The sequence below is a fragment of the Ambystoma mexicanum genome, chromosome 12 (genome assembly GCF_040938575.1).
Source record: "Ambystoma mexicanum isolate Mex_15411 chromosome 12, UKY_AmexF1_1, whole genome shotgun sequence".
Classification (NCBI taxonomy): Eukaryota; Metazoa; Chordata; class Amphibia; order Caudata; family Ambystomatidae; genus Ambystoma; species Ambystoma mexicanum.
Window position 1 is genome coordinate 408,149,038 of NC_090936.1, and position 19,880 is coordinate 408,168,917.

At 45.2% G+C, this 19,880-nt stretch overlaps 1 protein-coding gene across 13 annotated transcripts in view; it reads right to left on the reverse strand.

The window, feature by feature from the left end:
- CAPRIN2 (caprin family member 2) overlaps positions 1-19,880 on the reverse strand; it is a 2,777,496-nt gene that overhangs the window by 726,369 nt on the left and 2,031,247 nt on the right. For all 13 annotated transcript variants that reach the window (XM_069628538.1, XM_069628546.1, XM_069628537.1 and 10 more), the window contains one exon: positions 9,859-9,927. In XM_069628538.1, the coding sequence (XP_069484639.1) occupies positions 9,859-9,927 (69 nt within the window). The remainder of the gene's footprint in view (positions 1-9,858; positions 9,928-19,880) is intronic.

The window sequence follows — 19,880 nt, forward strand, 5'->3', positions numbered from 1 at the left end:
GAAGCGAAACCGCCGCCGGAACCTTTGGAGGCGCCCTTGCCTCCGCCGCTCCGAAAGGGCGTCCGCCGTTGCTGCAGTACTCCAAGGGCCCGGGCCGTCTCAGTATCCGCCTTGATGGCCTGAAGGGAATCGTCCACTGTCTTCCCAAACAGGTTGTTCCCGTCGAAGGGCATGTCCAGGACCCTGGTCTGGACGTCCTGCCGAAAGTCCGTAGCCTTGAGCCATCCACGACGTCGAAGGCAAACGCCGTTGCCCATCTGGCGGAACCCAGTGTCGGCGATGTCCGTCGCCACGGTGATGGCGTGGTCCGAGGCCACCTCACCTTCCTGCAGGATCTCAAGGGCCTCCGCCCTCTTGTCGTCCGGCAGAAAATCCAGCAGGGGAGCTATCTTGTACCAGAGTTCCCTGTCGTAGCGGGCCACGATAGCCAAGGCGTTGGCCGCTTTAATCGTCGTCGCCGCCGACGAGATGACTCTACGTCCCATGGCATCCAATTTCTTTCCCTCGCCGTCCGGCGGGGAAGTCGACGTGGAGGCCGCACCCCCCCCCGCTTTCTTCCTGGCTGCCGCGGAGACGACGGAGTCCGGGGTAGGCTGCGCCCGGAGGCATAGGGGGGCCGAGTCCGGGACCCGATACTTTTTCTCGTACCGGTCTCTTTTCGCTGGCGTCGTGGAAGGGTTCTTGAGGAGGGAAAGGCCCTCATCCCAAATGTCGTCCAACAGAGGCACTGCGAGGACCGTCTTCCTCTTGGCCTCGCGCCGTTGGTAAAGGAAGCCTTCCTTTTTCTTCTCCTCAGGGCAGAGTTGGAAAAGCTCGGATGCCCTGGCGATCATTGAGTGGAACGATCCAATCTCGTCGGGCGGAGAAGCCCTGGTGGGAGGCGACGACGGAAAATCCTCGTCGTATGCCTCGTCGTCCGTACCCGTCGCTGCCGTGTCAGTCCCCGTATCATCCCCTCGGGTGGACGGGGAGGAGGGCTGGACGGGGCGCGACGGTTGAAAAGGAGGCGGTGGATGGATCCTTCTTTTCTTGGTAGGGGGAACACCAGAAGGTCCCGGTTCTGGATCCCCCGACGGGAGAGGTTCCTCCGTCGGTAACGGTAGTCTCGTCCTTATCTCGGAGCATAAGGACTGTATAGCCAACAAAATGGCCGCTGAGTTGTCTTGCGGCGCTGGCAGAGGGGAATCCGACGGGCGAGCAGGGGCCCCGTCGGTATCCTCGACGATGTCGTCGTCGTCACCTGCGTCGGGGCCCATTCCGACGGGCTGGTCTTGTTCCACGCCTAGGCCGTGGCTTAAGACCTCGATCAGCTCCTCTTCTGAGGTTGAGGCCGAATCTACGACGACGCCCTGCCCCCCCTTCTTCTTCCCCACGGAGGGTTTCACGGGGGTCCTATCGATGGGCACGAAAGAAGACTCCCTCCGAGGAGGCAGGGAGATTCTGGGCCCCGAGGCCGCCACCACTGGTGCAGCCTCCACAGGCTGGGCCAGGGCCGCCGCGACCGTTTCGATAGAGGGCTTGGTCGAATGGATCAAGGCCTTCACCACCTTAGGTGCGCTCACCGCCTTATCCTTGAGGGAGGGGGCACTGCCACGCTCCTCCTCTGCCTTAGAGCTCGACCGGGGCCTCTCCAGGAGCTTCGCCGGGTGCTCGGCCTTCCTCTTACCCGACCCAGAGCGTTGACTCGTGGTTGATGGTGCCGGGGAGGGTGCGCCCTGCCTGGCGCCCGTAGAGCCCGACCGTTCGGCGCTCCCGGTGCCAGCGGACTCGCGGTGCTTGGCCTTATGTTGGGCCCCCGTCGCCGGGGCGCCCTCAAAGGTCTTAGAAGACCGCTCAGATTTCTTCTTCTTCTCGCCAGACGGGCTCTTACCCTCCAGCCAGCTGGCGAGACGTTGATGGCGGTCCTTCATGGTCCGTTCCGACATGTTGCCGCAAAACGCACAGTCCTTCTCCACGTGCGTCTTGTCCCCATGAAGGCAGTAAAGGCAGAAAGAGTGTTCGTCCTCCTTGAAGACGTTCTGCAGCTGGCATCCAGGGCAGGCCCTGAACAGCTTTCCGGGCGTCGAGCTTCCCTTCTCCTGGGCCATCTCCGAGACCGGGCCTGAGAAGCTTCTGGAGTCCTCCGAAGTGTAGCTCGACGAAATCTTCACCCTTGAGGGGCACAGATGAATCCGACACGGGTCCCCGTTGATCGGATGTAGGATCGGTGGAGCTTGAGGCTCTTTTGACCGAAAGAATCGAAGTTTTTGTGAAAAAGCGCGAAAAAATAGCACTAACGCTCGAGAGCAATAGCACGAGGATCCCAACACATGAACGTGCGGTAAAAATCTGAAGATGGCTGCCAGAGGCGGTGCTTAGGTAGAGGGCAGTCATTGGCTGTGGTCAGTATGACGCAGAGACCAGTGATTGGTTATTACTACGAAAGACAGATCAGAAACGAAACTGATACTGGTTTTTTCTTTACCGAGGATTCCCAGCCTGACGACGGGGAATATTCATGAGCATGTGAATCCATGCCAGACCCCATGCTGGAGAAGATCCTTGATCCAGAGACCTTTTGAGCACAAAGCAGCCAAGTATCCAGAGGCCAGAGAGGCCACAAGCGATCTCCTGCGAGCATGTTGCTACTACTGGTTCAGCAATGAAAGTCATTGACCACAGACCTTGACACTGCAGGAACCATTGCAAAAATCGCAAACGCAGCCTGGCATCTGGCACTAGAAAATTGCAGGGGGCCATGAGTCCTAAGAGGCAGAGGAAGGAAGCTGCTGGTAAGGTGGCGTGGTTCTTGAACAGTTGTACCATCTGTACAACCCAGGAAACTTCTTGGGAGGAAAAGCCTTCCCTGCCCGAATGTCTAAGACTGCTCTAATGAACTGGAGCCTCTGTGCCAGTGTTGTGTGGGACTTCTGCAAGTTCAGGGAGAAGCCCAGCCTGTCGAGTAGTGAGCAAGTGTCCCTGAGATGGGATAAGACCTGCTCTGCCGACCTCCCTCAGATCAGCCAGTTGTCCAAGTACGGAAACACATGGACGCCGGATCTCCTGAGCTGAGCCGTAACTACTGCCATGAGCTTGATGAAGACCCTCAGCATGGAAAGCAACACGAAGGGGAGCACCTTGAACTGATGTTGCGTGGTCCCTTTGAGGAATCTCCAGAACTTCCTGTGCTGCCGATGCATCAGCACATGAAAGTGAGCATCCTGAAGATCAATGGACCCAAGCCAGTCCAGCAACTCAAGAGCATGGAGAATTATCTTGATACCAGCCCGACCCCCTCTGCCCGGGCTGTACCTCCTCCACAGCATCCTTCAACAGCAGGGCTTGCAGCTATTTCTGGAGCTCTTGCTCCGGTTGTCAATGAGGTGGTGGGGGCCTGTCTGGGGTCCTTTGTAAGAAAGGCAAACAGTAACCCCACCACACAAACTGCAGCCCCCCCCGGCATCTGAGCCAATTACTTGCCATTGGGCCCAATGATCGGTCCACCATCATCCAACCAGGGAGTTCTGGGAGGAGAAATCAAAGCAACTTCGAGGGCAGAGCAACCCGGTCTGCTGCTGCCACTGGCCCCTAGAGGCACTCGTGCCCCTTCCAGAGACTGGGAAATGCCTCTGCCTGGCTTGCGGGAGCCGAGCCTTCCTGCCATAAGGGACGTAGCGCCTATAGCCTCTGCCCCTTTCTGTGGCAGGACCCTCATCGAGGTTGTCCATAAGGTCATAACCTTAGAACTGGCTGAGCTGGAGTGCTGGATTGTTTAAACCAAGGGTATCCAGTACCCTTTCAACAAGAGCCCTGAATTTCTGCACTGGTATGGGCATGGGGGGCTTGTTGCATTTTGACGCTCTGAGAAATGTCCACTCCACTGGCGTTGTCCAGTCCCTCAGCCAAGGCTATCAGGTCCGCTTGGTTGACAAAATAGTCACTATACCCAGCTCTCGAGTAAATGGGGTCAACGTCACCTTTGGTCATCGTCATCAGCACCAAAGATGTCTGATATGGAGCCCAAAAAGTCAGACCTAGACTTTGGCTTGAAAGACCACTCGATGGCCGTCGACTTTTTCGCAGTCCAGTCAGGGGTCGATGGTTTGGCGGTTTACACCGTTAAGGTTTTGGGCAACAATGGTTTGTTGAGGAGAATTGCAACTTGTGGTGCTGTGGAAGGTCCTGGCATCGAGGGTCATACAGTTTTGCTCGGCGCCGAGCCAGAAGGCTCAGAGTACTGTCGAAACTGGTGTTCCTCTGGTTCCGGAATCGCTGGAGCTACCGGGACCTGCTTTATCGGGGGCTCACGCGCACCCAGTTTCCTTCTTGAACATTTCCAACATTTGGGACTTAAAGCCCTCCCATTCAGCTCTGGACGCCGGCCTTGCTGACAATGTAATGCATTCAGAAGAAGAGTTGGAGTCGAGCCAGTGGAGTTTCTTCCTCTTGTGAGAGGAAGATGAGTGGCTCCAGGAATGGGACCATTGCTTGGCCGTGAATCGATGCCCATCTTCCTTCTCAGGGGTAGGCCCTTTTGTTCTGGCCTCTGAGGACCGAACGGTTGACTGCACTGGTGATTTAAAGGGTGGCCGACCTACTGCGAGTTTTGGTGCCTGTTCCGCAAAGACTTGATGTTCATCTTCCTGCAAGACAAGCAACTCTAGGTATCGTGACCTGTGCCGAGGCACCACACGCATATGCCATGCGGGAGGGTCACTGACATTTTCGAGCTGCAGTTGCTACAGCGCTACAAACCAGAGATCTGGAGCACAGACAAGGTTGCTAGCGGGGAAAGAATTCTACAAAAAAGGTTGATTGAAAAATCGGATGATCGAAAGAATGCAGTGCTCCTAATGAGCAGTGTGCCGAGTCTGCAGCAAAAAAGGAACCAAGGTATGGGGGCGTAGTGACGCAGTATATGTACGACGCCCGACGTCACAAGCCGACAATCTAGCACAGAGTCAAGGCGATTCAACGGCAGGTTCACTACGCCCCCGGTCAATGTTTTTCCAAGAAACTAGAAGTGGATATCGTTCTGATGAGGAATCTGCGGGAGGAAGGCAATCCATTGAAGTATGGACTCTCCCACCCTGCTCCTCCCCCCCCATTGTACCTTTGCATAGACAAATGAGAATCATCGTCCTCTGAATAAACCCTTCCCAATATTGCTCCATACTAGCCAGATATTTCAACAAACAAATTCAGACTCTCTTACCCAGAATGTGTAAAGTTACTAAACAGAGAACAAGAATAAAGCTCCCTGTTAGGGGAATATATAATGTGCTAATCAGATATTGCTTTTCCAAAACAACTTACTGCCATTACAACTGAGTGTCCTTTATCACATTTAGTATTGATTATACATCTTTTGTATGAACTATCTCGCAATCCACTAAATCAGGATCCAATGTCATGTGTGTAGTCCCTTGAGGCTACCACTGGGTTTGCAAACCATGTTGGTTAACAGCTGTATAGGACTCTACATTCTAACAGTCTTACTTAGTGAAATGAGGTCAATGGGAAAGGTTTGATTATACAACAATGTCTATCTGTATCAGCTTCTCATAAGCCCCCAAAAAACTTAATTAAGCTGGTGATAAGCAGTAAATTTGCAAGGAGCATGTTTAGTGACAGCATGCCCTTGGGGAGTGGGTCACTTTGAAGTCATTGGTTAACACCTTCTAGGACAACCAATATCATCGATTTCAGATGTAACAAGTGCAAAGTACTTTTCATGGCCGCTCTGATGGAGGTGTGGAAGAGCAGGATCTGGACACGATTGTCAAATGGCACACAAAAATACAAGTACAAGCAGAATTACTAAGGAAAAAAAATCCTCAACCTTCTCATGTAGATACAAATGCAATTTAAATGCAGAAGTCATTACCTAAGAGGCTAACATGTTTAAACTTAAGAAGGATAAAAAGAAAACCGCAATCAATATATAGGGCAAGTGGTTATAAAGATTCCAATTAAAAAGGGAAAAACTGACACCTATCAAAACAGTCCCGACTCCGACCGTTCAGGCCTAACAATTGAGGATTGAATTGGCAAAAAAAAAAGCTTTTCTCCAGATTAGCACACTCCTTTTAAATGCTAATTTGACTTCACAATGACAGGGTTCAGCTAGTTTGCTCTTAATCTGGCATACAGAGAGATAAAAAGGGGATGATAAATTCCAAACTTGTTAATTTTATAAAACATACAGCATCCTATTGGCTGAGTACCCACTAAAACACAGTTATTGATTTAGGTGCTAAAATGTCAAAACAGAACTTAAAAATCAACAAAAGTGTCAATGAGTTCATCATTTGTTCAAGATGAAAGTTCTACAACCCAATCAGATTTCTTCTCAAGTAGAGCCCATGTTTAGCACTGGAAGGACACATGTCAGTTTGTAACCACAACCTCCCAGTAATTAACCTTTTCTATTGAAATATCAGCCCTGGCCAAACAGCAAGATTCTCAAGGCATAGGCCATGTTTAGTCCATACAGCCACCATTTCACATGTATTAATGGCAGGTTCTTATTGCTTAACGAACGTACCATTTAATCACATTTTCTCCTCCTGTATCTAGGGTCCCCAAACAAAAAAGCCACCATAGTTAACCGCCACTAAGGACTGCTCCAAAAGACCTATCCTGGTAAGCCATAAGGAGGGTTTCCACTGAAATATTCCAACACAAAGTTTCAAATGACCCCTAAACTTTGCGCCACAAGGCAAACATTGTTGCTGCTTTGGAGCGCCAGGACCAACTGGCAACAAATCGGATACCCATAGGACCAAATCCCTGAGACTGGTTAAACTATGCAATCTGATCTTGCTGCAGAGGGAAGGTCTGGGGAATATCACCAAACCTTAGTGTTCTCAGCATATATCACCAATTGGGTATCTTTCAAGAGCTAAGAGTTGGAAGAGTCCATTTTCCGTTCTAGAAAGCATGACTCATTTAAACAGCCCATTGTAGGTGCATCAGAAATGACACTAAATCATTACTATTAGGAAGGTCAGTGTCAAAACAGTATCTCTTCTAACCTTTTTACCAATGGGTAGATCCCTGTTGGGGCCCAAATCTCACCAACCTGCTGTCAATTCAATGAGATTCACCAAAACCTTACAATCCCTGTGGTTAGCCAAGCTGTACTCAAGGAGTCGCACATCATCATCTCTCCCGGATTAAAAGAAGCTTTTATATCGGCCAATGCTAAATCAACCTTTTCCGACAAACATTTCTTCTCAAATAAAGAGCTTACAACACTGGTCAACAGTCTAGAGGCCTTCTGAAATCCTTCTAGAAGGTTTAAATGACTATTTTTAGTGTTTACCAAACCTGAAATCGAACGAGAAATATTTTTTATAGAAAAGTGCTTAAAGCATCAATTATATATGCCTGTAATTCGTAATATCATTTCCATGACCCTTTTTATATATGGGGATATGTTCTGCCACTTTCAATTTTGACCAGGATAGTTTGAGGAATTACAGTGTCAGAGTTTACTAGCACCACTATGAGCATTGTTTGCATAGGAGGGATTAAACTTGGCTCTAGGTAAATTTGCACATTTAAGCCCAGCGAATTCCCATAGACTACTCATGCTCCCTCTACTCTATGTCTAAGATTTTAAGTACTACATTTGCTAAAGGAGGTTTTATTTTATATCTTGTTAAATGCTTGAAGTACAGTAGAATACATTTATATCATGCATTTATTTTTTCCTGCTGCATGCTTAAAGCTACATTGTAAATGCTAACCTGCAGATCTCTTGGGCTAAACCCATGACAAAGGCCCGTGTTAGAGCAGAATTGGCCGAGATGAAACAATCTACAACTCCTCCAGCCTGTGGTGGCATATTTAGTTTTATAACCGATCCAATGGACTTCATTTTGATGTAATTTGTTTCTCTTTGAGCATGGAAAATAATAGCATCCTGCATTAATATATAACAGTCCCTGACACCATATCCGTTAGGGTTGCAATTTGTTAACATGAAACTCTGGTTGTTAGAACTAATGGGTCATTAAAATGGTCAGCATAGCATTAGGTGGCTGGCATGGTAGAATGCAGAGTATGCCTTTTAAGAGCTTGGCACTGGGAAGCTTCAAGGCCTAGACTTCCAAATACAATGGAGGATTGTTGCAAGGATGTGTAAGCTGTAGAAGTACTGGCATGTGAGGAGGACAGCTGGCAGCCCAATGTAACTGCTGAGATTGGACATTTCTAAAAGGCATTGCAATTGCAAAACAGGTGCATTGCAGACAACAATTGGCTAAGGCATAAACAGAAAAGGGATTTCGCAGTACTGCGCTCCAAGATTGGAGCAGGGCTCCTTCCCAGTTTTTCATTCATCTCCAGTATAGGTTTTCTTCTCGTCGTCATAACACATGCTATGTATATTCAGGTACTAGGGGTGGGGTGAGGTTGCTGCTGGAAGGTTAGAAGGGGACATGCTGTCACGTTTCTTACATTGCAATGCAGTAAAAACTGTCTGCTACTTTCTACACTTCAAATGTGAGCTTTATTTCTCAGACAAGAGGAAACAAACACTGTGGGATATCTTTAGAGTCTTGCAATTGATTCCCACTTATTCCCTGAAAAGAGGAAAGTAACCTAGTTACTTTACATCCATTAATCCTTTGGGCCTCTAAAAACCTGCAGTCACAAAGCACTTGAAAACGTATTGCTGACATCTGTGAATAGATCAACAATGAAATTCCGTGGCTACATTATGTTGGAAATTAGAGCCTCTGGGTTATGCAACATTATGTAAATCCCCCAACAGAGATTGCACTAAATGCAAGACAGTTTGAGAAAGTAATAGCTAAAAATGTTGAAACGTGAGAATGTGAGACTTAAGTAGGCCAATTCTTAAAGCATACATCTCTGTTACTACTAGCAAGGGACCAAGAAAATACTCAAGTTGGGTCAAGAGCAGAGTGCCAAGAGCACTAAGATTTGGACAATTGCCTCTTCTCTCCAACCTGCTTTCTGGCCCAAAGAGGGCTGAAAAGCTACTTTGCAACTGTTATCAAGAAATTTAATTTCACAAGCACTTCATTCTGTTGTGCCAACATTTTCATGAATTCTGAATTTCCCCTTCTACTTAAGGCAGGAACACATGTGTATCCTGCTTGTTTATACTTGCTGTTAATGGACAACCAATTTACAGTGCTGAGGAAATCACTTCACCATGTAATAAAATTATACTCTATAACATCTACTATACTGGAGGAAAATGTGCATTAGCGTGGTACACATCTTGGACCTCTTTAAAGGGAATTATATTCATCTGATGCGTTATATCAAATGACTCGTGCAGTTTTGCCTTGATATCAGAAGTTTTGAAATGGACTGTTCACAAATCCAATTGCAAATGCACAATATTCTTTTCCTCCCAGTACTTTGATCGGAGGTACAGGAGTCTCTGCCTATGGCTCTGCGCTATGGGACTACCAGCATACAAGTGTAATCAGTTTCTATTTCCAGCTAATGGATAGTCACCTCAGTTTTGTTAAATGCTTCCATCATGCAAAAGACGATAGATCAGCACAGGTTACAATGAACAAACATTGATTTTGGGTTATTCTATTACGAGTCTGATTTCAAAAACTGTTCGCTGAAACAAGTAATTTTATGTTGCATTATATGTTTAACTTGCTTTTATATTTAAATTGGAGTTTTTAGGTTCAATTGTTACTATGTCTGTATTTGAGAGCTATGATCAGGTACGATGGCCAGCATTATAAATTGTAAGCTTGTTTGACTGATTTTATGGAAAACTAATTTTTCTGGAATGAATCAAATCCGTCATGCTGTTTACATGGTTCTAATCAAGTAGTCTTACGAAGCAGCAAGCTCACAAATTATAAATTAACTCACTGTCATGGTCCTCTTTAGGCTTTTGTCGCTGATTCCTGCTTCCCTCCATATGGTCTGGTGCTCCAGGGCCTGCAATCAAAGCAAAAGATGTGGCTTGAGGTGGGCAAAAGGCAGCTTGACTACCTCAGAAGTATTTAGATGTGTATAGCTGTGCTTCGAGACATCGAGATTACTTACAATTCAACCTTGTAGCACAGAATAGCCATTCTGTGGTACTTGCATATAAAGAGAACATGTCGAAGTGTAGGGTAAAGGAAAAATGGCAAAGGTGTGACTGTTATTGTATTATAAAATCACTAGTTCTTAAACATTAATATTTTGATTATTCCACCACATAACTATCATATGAACATGTCCATGCAGATTAGGTGACAATCCAGAATATTTACAGGAGGCCGTGACCACAATCTATAGGTCAATCACGATCCGTTCCTATCATCACAATTTGGTGGGATGGATGAATGACTGTTCAAGGAGCCCAGATGAAATTAAGCCATTTGCATGTTCAGTTCAAAGAGCTTTATGTTGAAATGTCCAAAAAGGCAATTTCATCCTTCTACAAATACTGTAAAATAGAGATTTCTTAAACAGAATCATTCTCATTTAAACAATATTTAATAAGAATTTGGTTTTGGGGTGAAACATTGAATTCCACCAGAAGAATGTAGTCAAGGAGAGGTTAAATGTGACTTTTTGGAGCACCGCAGTTAGTAGAGCTAGCACACAGGAGTCTGTCAGAATGAAACCAGATGGTGCAAGTTGATGTTTGCTATTGATCACTTGATCATACCCACGGTTACGCTAGAGGGACATATAGCACCAGAAGACTTAAAGGAAATCCTTCCAATGCAAAAGGAAGACTTTTGCCATGGCACACAGTAAACAGCAGAAGAAGTATCTGAGACCTGCCAGGGCAACTGCTGTACCAGTCAACACAGCAACTGAACTCAGAGTGAAATTTTCTACCCAAGGTCTGAAAATTTGTGTTTTGATTTTATTGTTTATATAGCGCTTTACTCCAAAGCGCTTTACAGTTTAACAACAAGGAAAACATCAAACATGGAACATAGAAGCAATAAAATATACATGAATCAAACCAGAAAAACAGCATGTGGAACAATTTGCTTTTGGGAAGGAAGAGAAGAGGGGAGGTAGGGGAAGGAGAAAAGGGAAAGGGAAAAGGGAGTAAAGAGAGTAGTAGGGAGGGTGGAGATCATAAGGGAGACAGGGAAAGAATGGAACACGAAGATGGAGTGGGGAGGCGAAAGAAGAGGGGAAGGGGAGAGAAGTAGAGAAGTCAGGGAGGGGGGTGAATGAGTGATTTTAAGGAGGAATAGAAGGAGGAATAGGTGGACATTGAGAGGATAGTGAATGGAAGGGAATTCCAATGTAGGGGGAGAAGAGAGGGTACGGATGGCAGAGTGGTTGAGGGATTTAAGGGAGGCAAGATGGGAAGAGGGGAGACCGAAAAAGAACAGTAGAAAAGGCGAGAAAAGATGAGGGAAGAGATTAAGAGTTTGGTAGCATGGAAAATGAGAGAGGAACGGACTTTACGGATATTAAAGAGGTGATCGCGACATGAGCGAGTAGTAAGGGAAATGTGGTAAGTAAAGGAAAGGTCAAAGTGAAAGATGAAGCTATCAGCAGTGGCAGTAAGAAAGAATCTGTGAAAGGTGAAGGAGAACACCACTGAATGCTGCATAGGAGAGCGGAAGGCCAAGCAGTTCAATGTTTGAGAATGTGATGGAAGAACAGTGACCTAGTAGGGGAACTGTGCAGCAGAAACCAGAGCGGTGACTGGGTTGTGCAACCAGAAGACTGAGTAAGAAGACAAAAGGGCAAGAAACAGAGGGTTATGTGTGGAGGCACAGTCAGTTGCAGAGGAGAGTGGTAGAGAATATGCACGCTGAAGCCTGAACTTGTATTGATAGTGCTTAGGAACACTTTGAGAACCACTACATTGTCCTTATGGAAGCAACGGCACGTCCTACACAGCACTTTCCCATTATGGCGAAGACCGCCATTTTGCCTGTCTAGTCTTCACCCAAGATGGCACTCGACGCGGATCGTTTCCCATTCCTGAAAACTGTCAGACGTGAGTGGCTTCACATCTCAAAGCAGGTATTACACTTCCCTGTTTAATGCTCCTTTTGAAGTTCTTCGTGATTCCACTTGCTCTCTTCCAAAGCTACCTACTGTTGTCCCCTTTCCATTCCTTTCCTCCGTGGGTGCCTTCTCTGCTATTACCCTGTTTCCCACGCTACATTATTAGTGCTTCCTGCTCCTCGTCTCCAGCTGCACTGCCAACTGTCTCCCATTCTGCTCCAGCATTCTGTTGCTTGTGTTAATGGTTCTCTGATCCTGCATCAATCCGACTCCTGCATGCCATACTGTGTCTTATCGTCACCTGTCATTGCTGGAGTTTGCCAGGGATCATTCATTCTGAGGGTTTTTTCAGGCAATTTCCTTTTTCCCTCTTGGACTCCGCATCTGGACTCTGCAGTTTCAGTCCTGGAATCAGTTGAGCGATACAGAGCAATTGGTGCCATCTCTCGTCTCCTACACTACAGTCAGGACTGGCGAGTAGTAAATGTGTCTGGAATCAAACCAGTGAAAGGAAGGCCGACTGTGCGCTTAACAGTGGAATCGGGAGTGAAGGTTTTCAAGAGGGGGAGGGAGGAAAAGCAACAAAGGGAGAGAAGAAAAGAAACGAGAAGGAAAAGCATGTACATTGTGCAACAGTAAACACGAAAATTGTGATGAGAAGCTTCACACTGTCATATGAAGCTTGCTAGTGTAGTTCCCAAGAGAACATGAGAGAAGGCAAAACTAATTGAATCCTGGAACCTTTTGGAAATCCACCCAAGAGCTAAACACCAAATGTCATGCTTAAAGCCGACAAACCGGAGAGAAGGTGCCCAAGCCTACCTTGAGAAAACAAACACTGAAATACAGAGGAGAAATCATACCACCTGCTAGCAAGTAGGTTACTAGAAATCGTAACATCCTTGTCCACTAAGAAAAATACAACTCTATATAGAAAAGTAATTTTGGCAGCATTCATATAAATCCACCACAGCATTCAACAACTACATATGTTGTCTTGGTAGTTTAGTTCCTTCATTTGGCAAAACTTAAGTACATCTTTTCTAAAGACACTGATGGGCAGTTACTATAATTTGTAAAAAGGATCTGCTTTAGATAAGACCATCATTTTATTTTCACAACTTGAAGTCCTGAGAGGTTGGCAGAAGAACAAAGGAATAGGCGTTAGCCATTTGTGTCTCGAAGCTTTGAATCATCCTTTCCACACTGCAAATTATCAGGAAAGAGGTTCAAATTCACATTTTCTTCCCATTTCCTTTTGTATGGATATTTCTCTGGGACATGATTTATAGGTCATTTATCATCAACAGCTTACTGGCATTCGATAAGAACATTCTTACCTACCCTCAACTACCTTTTGGATTCAACCATTAGACCTACATACTTCTTACCCAAGCTAAATATAAACACTAACTTCCAAAACCTACACCCTGTGATTGGAGAGTTCCAGCCTTCACCCTCACTCAACCGACATGCAAATGGATCACCTATCAAACCTTTGCTCCCAAGTAGACCTTGCCTGACGTTAGTTAGTTAGAAACCTCAGACTAGGCGATAGATGCCACTCACTACCTAACAAATATAAGGATAATGAGCACATACCAAACCTGAGCCCGCAAATAACCCTTGCCTTACCATAGACAGTCAACTTAGGCTTGGCGTGGGACTCCAGCCATTGCCAAATATGCCTCATGCTAATTTCTTACCCAATATCCCTACTAACATCACCTGACTGAGAAAAAACCTAACCAAAAATGCAACAAACCAGAAGGACCCTCCCTACCAATCTGCACACAGCCTATCAAGGGCGTGCTAATGGATGGGAGATCGCTGGTAGCGCACGCAACAGATATTGCTGATTTAATCACCACAGATAACTTGGACTTCTTGGCCATTACCAAATCCTGGCTGCATGCTGCAGCTAGACCGGCACTCCCACTCGCAGTTCCAGACAACTACACAATTGTAAGAGTTGACAGAGCAGATAACAGAGGCGGAGGAATTGCCAGCATAGCTAAATCAAGCCTAGACCTCAGGTTATTTACTACACGGAAATTCTCATCCTGCGAACTACTAACAGCCAAAATACCAATCGACAAGTCCCACACTGTAACTATCCAGTTAATATATAGACTCTCGGGTCCCATTGGCACCTTTGAGGAAGATGTGTTGCCAATACTAACGAACCATGTCAATCTTCTCAAATGCTAATACTCAGTGATTTCAATCTAGGACTGAATGACCCGAATGATCACCAAGCACTAGCAGTCACCAACACCTTTAGAGAATAAGGCTTTAACTTAAACATCTCCCAACCCACACACATTAATGGCAGGCCTTCACTGGGTAGCGGACCTTAACTGTGGCACTATAATTACTGACATCACCCCCCCAATCCCTCCTCTATGAGCAATGCACTGGACACCATCACCCCACTTAAACTGTGTAAAGGCAAACCAAAAGCCCACTTGAACACCTGGTTCACACCAGAATTAAAAATGTTACGTGCAGAAAAAAGAAAATTGGAATCTACTTGGAAACTCCTCCCTTCCGCAGAGAACAAAAACCTATTGAACCTATCAGCAAAATATAAGGAAGAAATACTCTGTACTAAAAGAGTCCTACAACAACAGAATTAATCAAGCCAGCTCCAGCACGAAAGAGTTATTCGTGATCCTCAAAGAGGAGACGCCTATTACCCCTACAGACCCATGCGCAACAAATCTGGTGCACAAACATTCAGAATGCTCTCACTAACAAAATGATCTCACTGCAAGCCAAAATTGCTGAAAAACGGCTTAACCTTCAAAATTCAGATAACTCGCACCTCACTTGGAATTATCTCAAGACTTCAAATTCATGAAAGCCTCTGCCTGGTACAAAAAATGATTGCCTCCCTTAACCCCTCAAAGTGCCAAGGCGACAGCTGCCCGGTGCAAATAATCTAAGATGCTGCTAGAGACCTGGCACCATTCATAGCCAAACTAATCAACTCCTCATTTACCTCAGGCACAGTACCTAGCAACCTAAAAGAATCGTGGGTTCTACCACTCCTAAAAAAACAATCACTAGATCCAACCATCCCCACAAACTATAGGCCAATTACCACAGTCCCCTTTCTACTGAAGATACTGGACAGGGTATCCTGCCTACAGATACATGAATATCTAGAGATCAACCACCTCTTAGGGACTCGCCAATCCGGTTTTAGACCCTAACATGGGACTGAAACAGCGTTGATATCCCTAAAAACAAAGATTGATGAACTCAAGGATAGTGGGAAAATGGCTTTGCTATCATTTCTGGATCTTTCGGTGGTGTTCAATCTGGTTAACCATGAAGGACTATGCAACCATCTCGCTTCAGCAGCCCATTTCTCCCAGAATGATATTACTTGCATACACTCTTTTCTAAATAACAGGACCATGAGAGTCTTCTCTCCTTCAGCAGCAGCTGATCCTATTCCCATCACATGCAGAGTTCCCCAAGGCTCTTATGTATCTCCCACTATGTACAACATCTTCACAAAGCCCCTGTTTGATAATCTGGACCATCTGGGTGTCACCTACACTAACTATGCAGATGACACGGAGATCCTTAACAGGTATTTACAACGATGATGTACTATTAGTGAACAAAATTTATCAAATCATTCAGGCATGGATGGCCACACATGGCCTCTGCCTGAATGATAACACTGAGTTGCTGATCGTAGGAACTAAAGCGAAGATCAAATTGAATAGAGACTACACCTCATTCAATATTGACGGTAACAAGATCCCAGTGGCCAAAGAGGTGAAAACTCTAGGTTTCTATCTCAACGCCACAATGAACTTTCAAAAACAAGTGAATGCAATAGCCTCGGCGACCGCCTACACGGGAAAACTGACTGATCAAGGCTTGCAAACCTTTGCTCTCTAACGAGAGCTGCATCACCCTCGCAAGAGCACGAATACTCTCCAAGCAAGATTATTGTAATGGACTATCTGCGAGCAAGCAAACAAGTTCTCAATAAATTATAAATCTTGCAAAATAATGCCCTTAGATCCGCTCTGAGCATTCCTAAGAGAGCCTACATATCTGAAACAAGGAGACAACATAAATGGCTCTCCATCAAGGACAAGATCCAACTTAAAACCATGTCCCTCGCCTATAAATCACTTAACCATGCGGCCCCCAGATACTTAACAGAAAAGTTCAACCTCAAATCCTCAGCCCGAGTGACCAGGTCCTCCAACACCCACAATTTGACAATCCCCAGATACAATCTACAAAAGTCAGGGGGGTTAGGGAGAGGAGTACCTTCCCAGTCATGGCCGCACAGCTTTGGAATTCTCTCCCCCGACAACTCATTTTCAAATTTCAGAAGCAGGTTTATCAAATTGCTCACTGATAAGCATTAGTAAAGACTAAACCTCTGAACTGCTCTGCCACCCACTATCCTAATGCACACTAGGTGCCTCTCTGAACCATGTTACCTCGAACTAGAATGCAGGACCCTGTTTGCAACCTTTTTCTTCAATGCTTTTCGATTGCACATCTTTGCATTCCTGTATTCCTAGACTAATGTATACCATCATTCCGCGTGCATATTTTTGTAATCCCGTCCTCCTAGACCAATGCAAAATGTATACTTGTAACCAGTGCTTAATTTGTGCCGGTGTTTGCCGGTGGGCAACACCGGCACACTTTTTTGGTGACCGTCACTCCTTGTGATTTAATTAATTTAAAATGAAAACTCATGCTCCACTGGAGCTTTTTTTTTTTTTTCAGGCGTTGCTCCTCTGATGGCGGCGGCAGCGCTTGCATTTTTTTTTATTTTTTGTGTTGCAAACTTGCGCCATGGGTCAGGTGATGTGTCGCTGTGCCTGCAGTGCCTGACAACATGCAGCACGCAGATCAGCAGGTCACGGCAGGGTGATGGTCACAGCCGTGAGCATCATGTAACTGACACATGCCAGCATGCCAGCCAGGCAGGGGGCGCAGGCGCAGCCACAGCCTCAGTGAGTTTGCGACCACATCCTGGAGCTGGCTCGTGTGCACGGGCCGGCAGTGGATGGCGCTGGCAGTCCAGCAATCCTAGTCCTCTTCCTGCTGTTCGTGAACCTGTGGCCCACTATCTGGCGTCTCCTCCTCGGATCTAACTTCTGCACGTTCTCCGCCAGCAGGCTGCTGCCTGCTGTAAGCCCAGCTAAGCTGTAGGTTGCTTACATCAACGCGGTACAGTGCGGCCTGCCTGTCAAAAAAATAGAAAATATCCTGGTTCAGGTAAGGTGCCTCTTCATTGGGTGATGTTTAGTAATATTGTGCACACTTAAGTATTGTGGGATGTGCTGCTTTGTAACTTGAAACTTGTTAGGTACTGTAGTCGTAGGCCTGAGATTACATGGGAGTCACGCCGCCACATTTGCCTGTATAAGTCTGGGGCACCCTGTTTATCTGGTGCGTCTACTGGGACCCTGAAAGTCTTCCAGTTAGTATGGGAAAGTGTCTACAACATTTGTGATCCCTTCATCACTGGGAGCAATGGCATGGTCTGTGTTGGCATGTGAACATTCTGCGAACGTGGCTTTTTTAACCGCAGGACTTATGTCTGTGGGTATCTGAATCACAGTGGACAAGGGATTACCTGGCACCCACACCAAGGGAAAAATTGTCTGTCCCTCTTCGTTGGAGTCCAACATGGTGTAATCACGTTTTCCTAAAGGGAGAAAAAACAGCCTGCCCAACTCATAATGGGAGCCTAAATAGAGTCTACACAGTGTTGGGTAGAAGCCAAAACAGAGAAACCTGGTTAGCCTTATTTACCTAAAATCAATAACTATTTTTTTTTATTTTATTTGTAACAATTCGTTTGCAAACAAACATTACAAAAAGAAAATCCATGATACATTTTTTAGAAATTCTGAAAAGAGACCATGCCGCTTCAGAATTCTCAGTTAATATTCAGTTCATCATTCAGAATCTCATCCAAAAAAATCAACGACTGCACATGTTAATAATACATTGACTCGATATTATATAAAACCACCAATTTTCCATATCGCCATTTTGCAGAGCGTATTTCACTAAATAAAAAGAACAAACATTTGTTAATTCCACACATTCGATTATTAGATGTTTCGTTGACTCAACTGAAGATTTACAAAATCTACAACAATTGTCACTTGTGTTTTTGTCCTGTCTGCTATACAAAATTTCTCTTGTTTTGTATGCATTTATACGAAACCTTAAAAAATGATCACGGTGTTTCCTTGAAGGGAATTTCTCTAAATATTTTGGTAATTTGTCCAAACTATTCATTGCAGGCCTCATATATAAGGCTGTTTTCAACTTTGAAATCCTCTCATTGTTTTGCAACCAATTCCACAATCTTAGTTTCTTTTTTGCTATCTGTGGTGTAAGTAGTACTGTTTCCCATTTTATATCTGCCGATGCTAGAATGCTTTTGATCTTTGACGACCACAACAGCAATAGTCCTTGGTGGGGCTTTTCAGCAGTCGAGCTTACTAATTGATAGGCTGGGGGGCAGTTTTCCAATGACACCTTTCGCAAAGCAGTAATCGATCGCCACAAAACAATACCATACAATTAATCAATTCCCAACTCATGTCTCAGTAAATTCATTGAAACATTTGTAGATAGCTTGAGAACACGTCTCCAAAAAACACCCTCTAAAATAGTCCATACCCAGTTATTTAAATTCCAACCAGCCTCTGCACCAAAGGTTATAGAAGGAATGACTTTCTGAATATAAAAAATCAAAACTGGCTTTACAGTAAATTTACCAAACTCGGCATGTAACTTCGCTCCTTGAAGAGCAAATTTAGTCATCCGATGCTTCAAATCCATATACCAAGCATGCTCTCTAATTGAGTTATTAAATTGGATTCCTAGATATCTAATGGCAGGTACTACCTGAATTTTTGACTTAGTCAAATACCATTGAAAAGACCTCTCTCGTCGCTTCATCGATCCCCCAATTTCAACAATCTAGGTTTTACTTACATTTATTTCAAGCTCATTATCATGGAGATAACATTGTAGCCTCGTTAAGACTCTGGAGGCCAATTTGTGTAGAATCAATTAAAACAATGTCATCTGCATAAATGAGAGAACTGATCGTATATCCATTTATTTTAGGGGAAAAGGCCTTAACCTCTAGCAGGGCATCTGAAATCTCTGAGATGTATAGTTTAAACAAGAGTGCTGCTAACGGGCAAACTTGATTAACACCTTTATTTGTTGAAATTCCGTCTGAGAGAACACCGTTGTTATTAATCCGCACCCTTTGTTTTATTGCCTCTAATTTTAAGGTTGTTAATATCAAGAGGTTTAGCTCTGGTCCCACTCCTTTAGTAAATTCAGATTGACGAATATCTATTCTGCCAGTAACTTGAGCCCATGCAGCTAATTGTTGTTTTGTAAACAAGTTGCAAAGATTGTACCCACTATATCCAACAGGGCAATTGGGCGATAGTTCGCCGGATCGTCCCGATTGCCTTTTTTGAAAATGGGAACTATGATTGCCGTTTTCCAAGTCTTGGGAAGCTGCATAGATCTTGATATTGCTTTGAAAAGTTCCTCAATAAATAGGGCCCATTGATCAATGTTCGATTTCAACATCACGTTTGTTAATCCATCGGGCCCTGCAGCGCGGGAATTTTTCAGCTTTTTAATAACCATTGCAATATCATGTGCATTTTCAGTTACATTCCAATCATTTGCTGGCAGGATTTCAGGAAAAGACTGTGGGTGGTCGGCATTGCAAAAGACCTGACTAAAATGTTTCTGCCAGGTCAATTTTCCAATTCCTGTCACCATTTTGCGTCTTGGGACACCGCTTTATTATTCCCCATATCTCTTTAGCTTGATGACATATGATAAGTTTTAATATGTATTCAGCACGCTCTTGA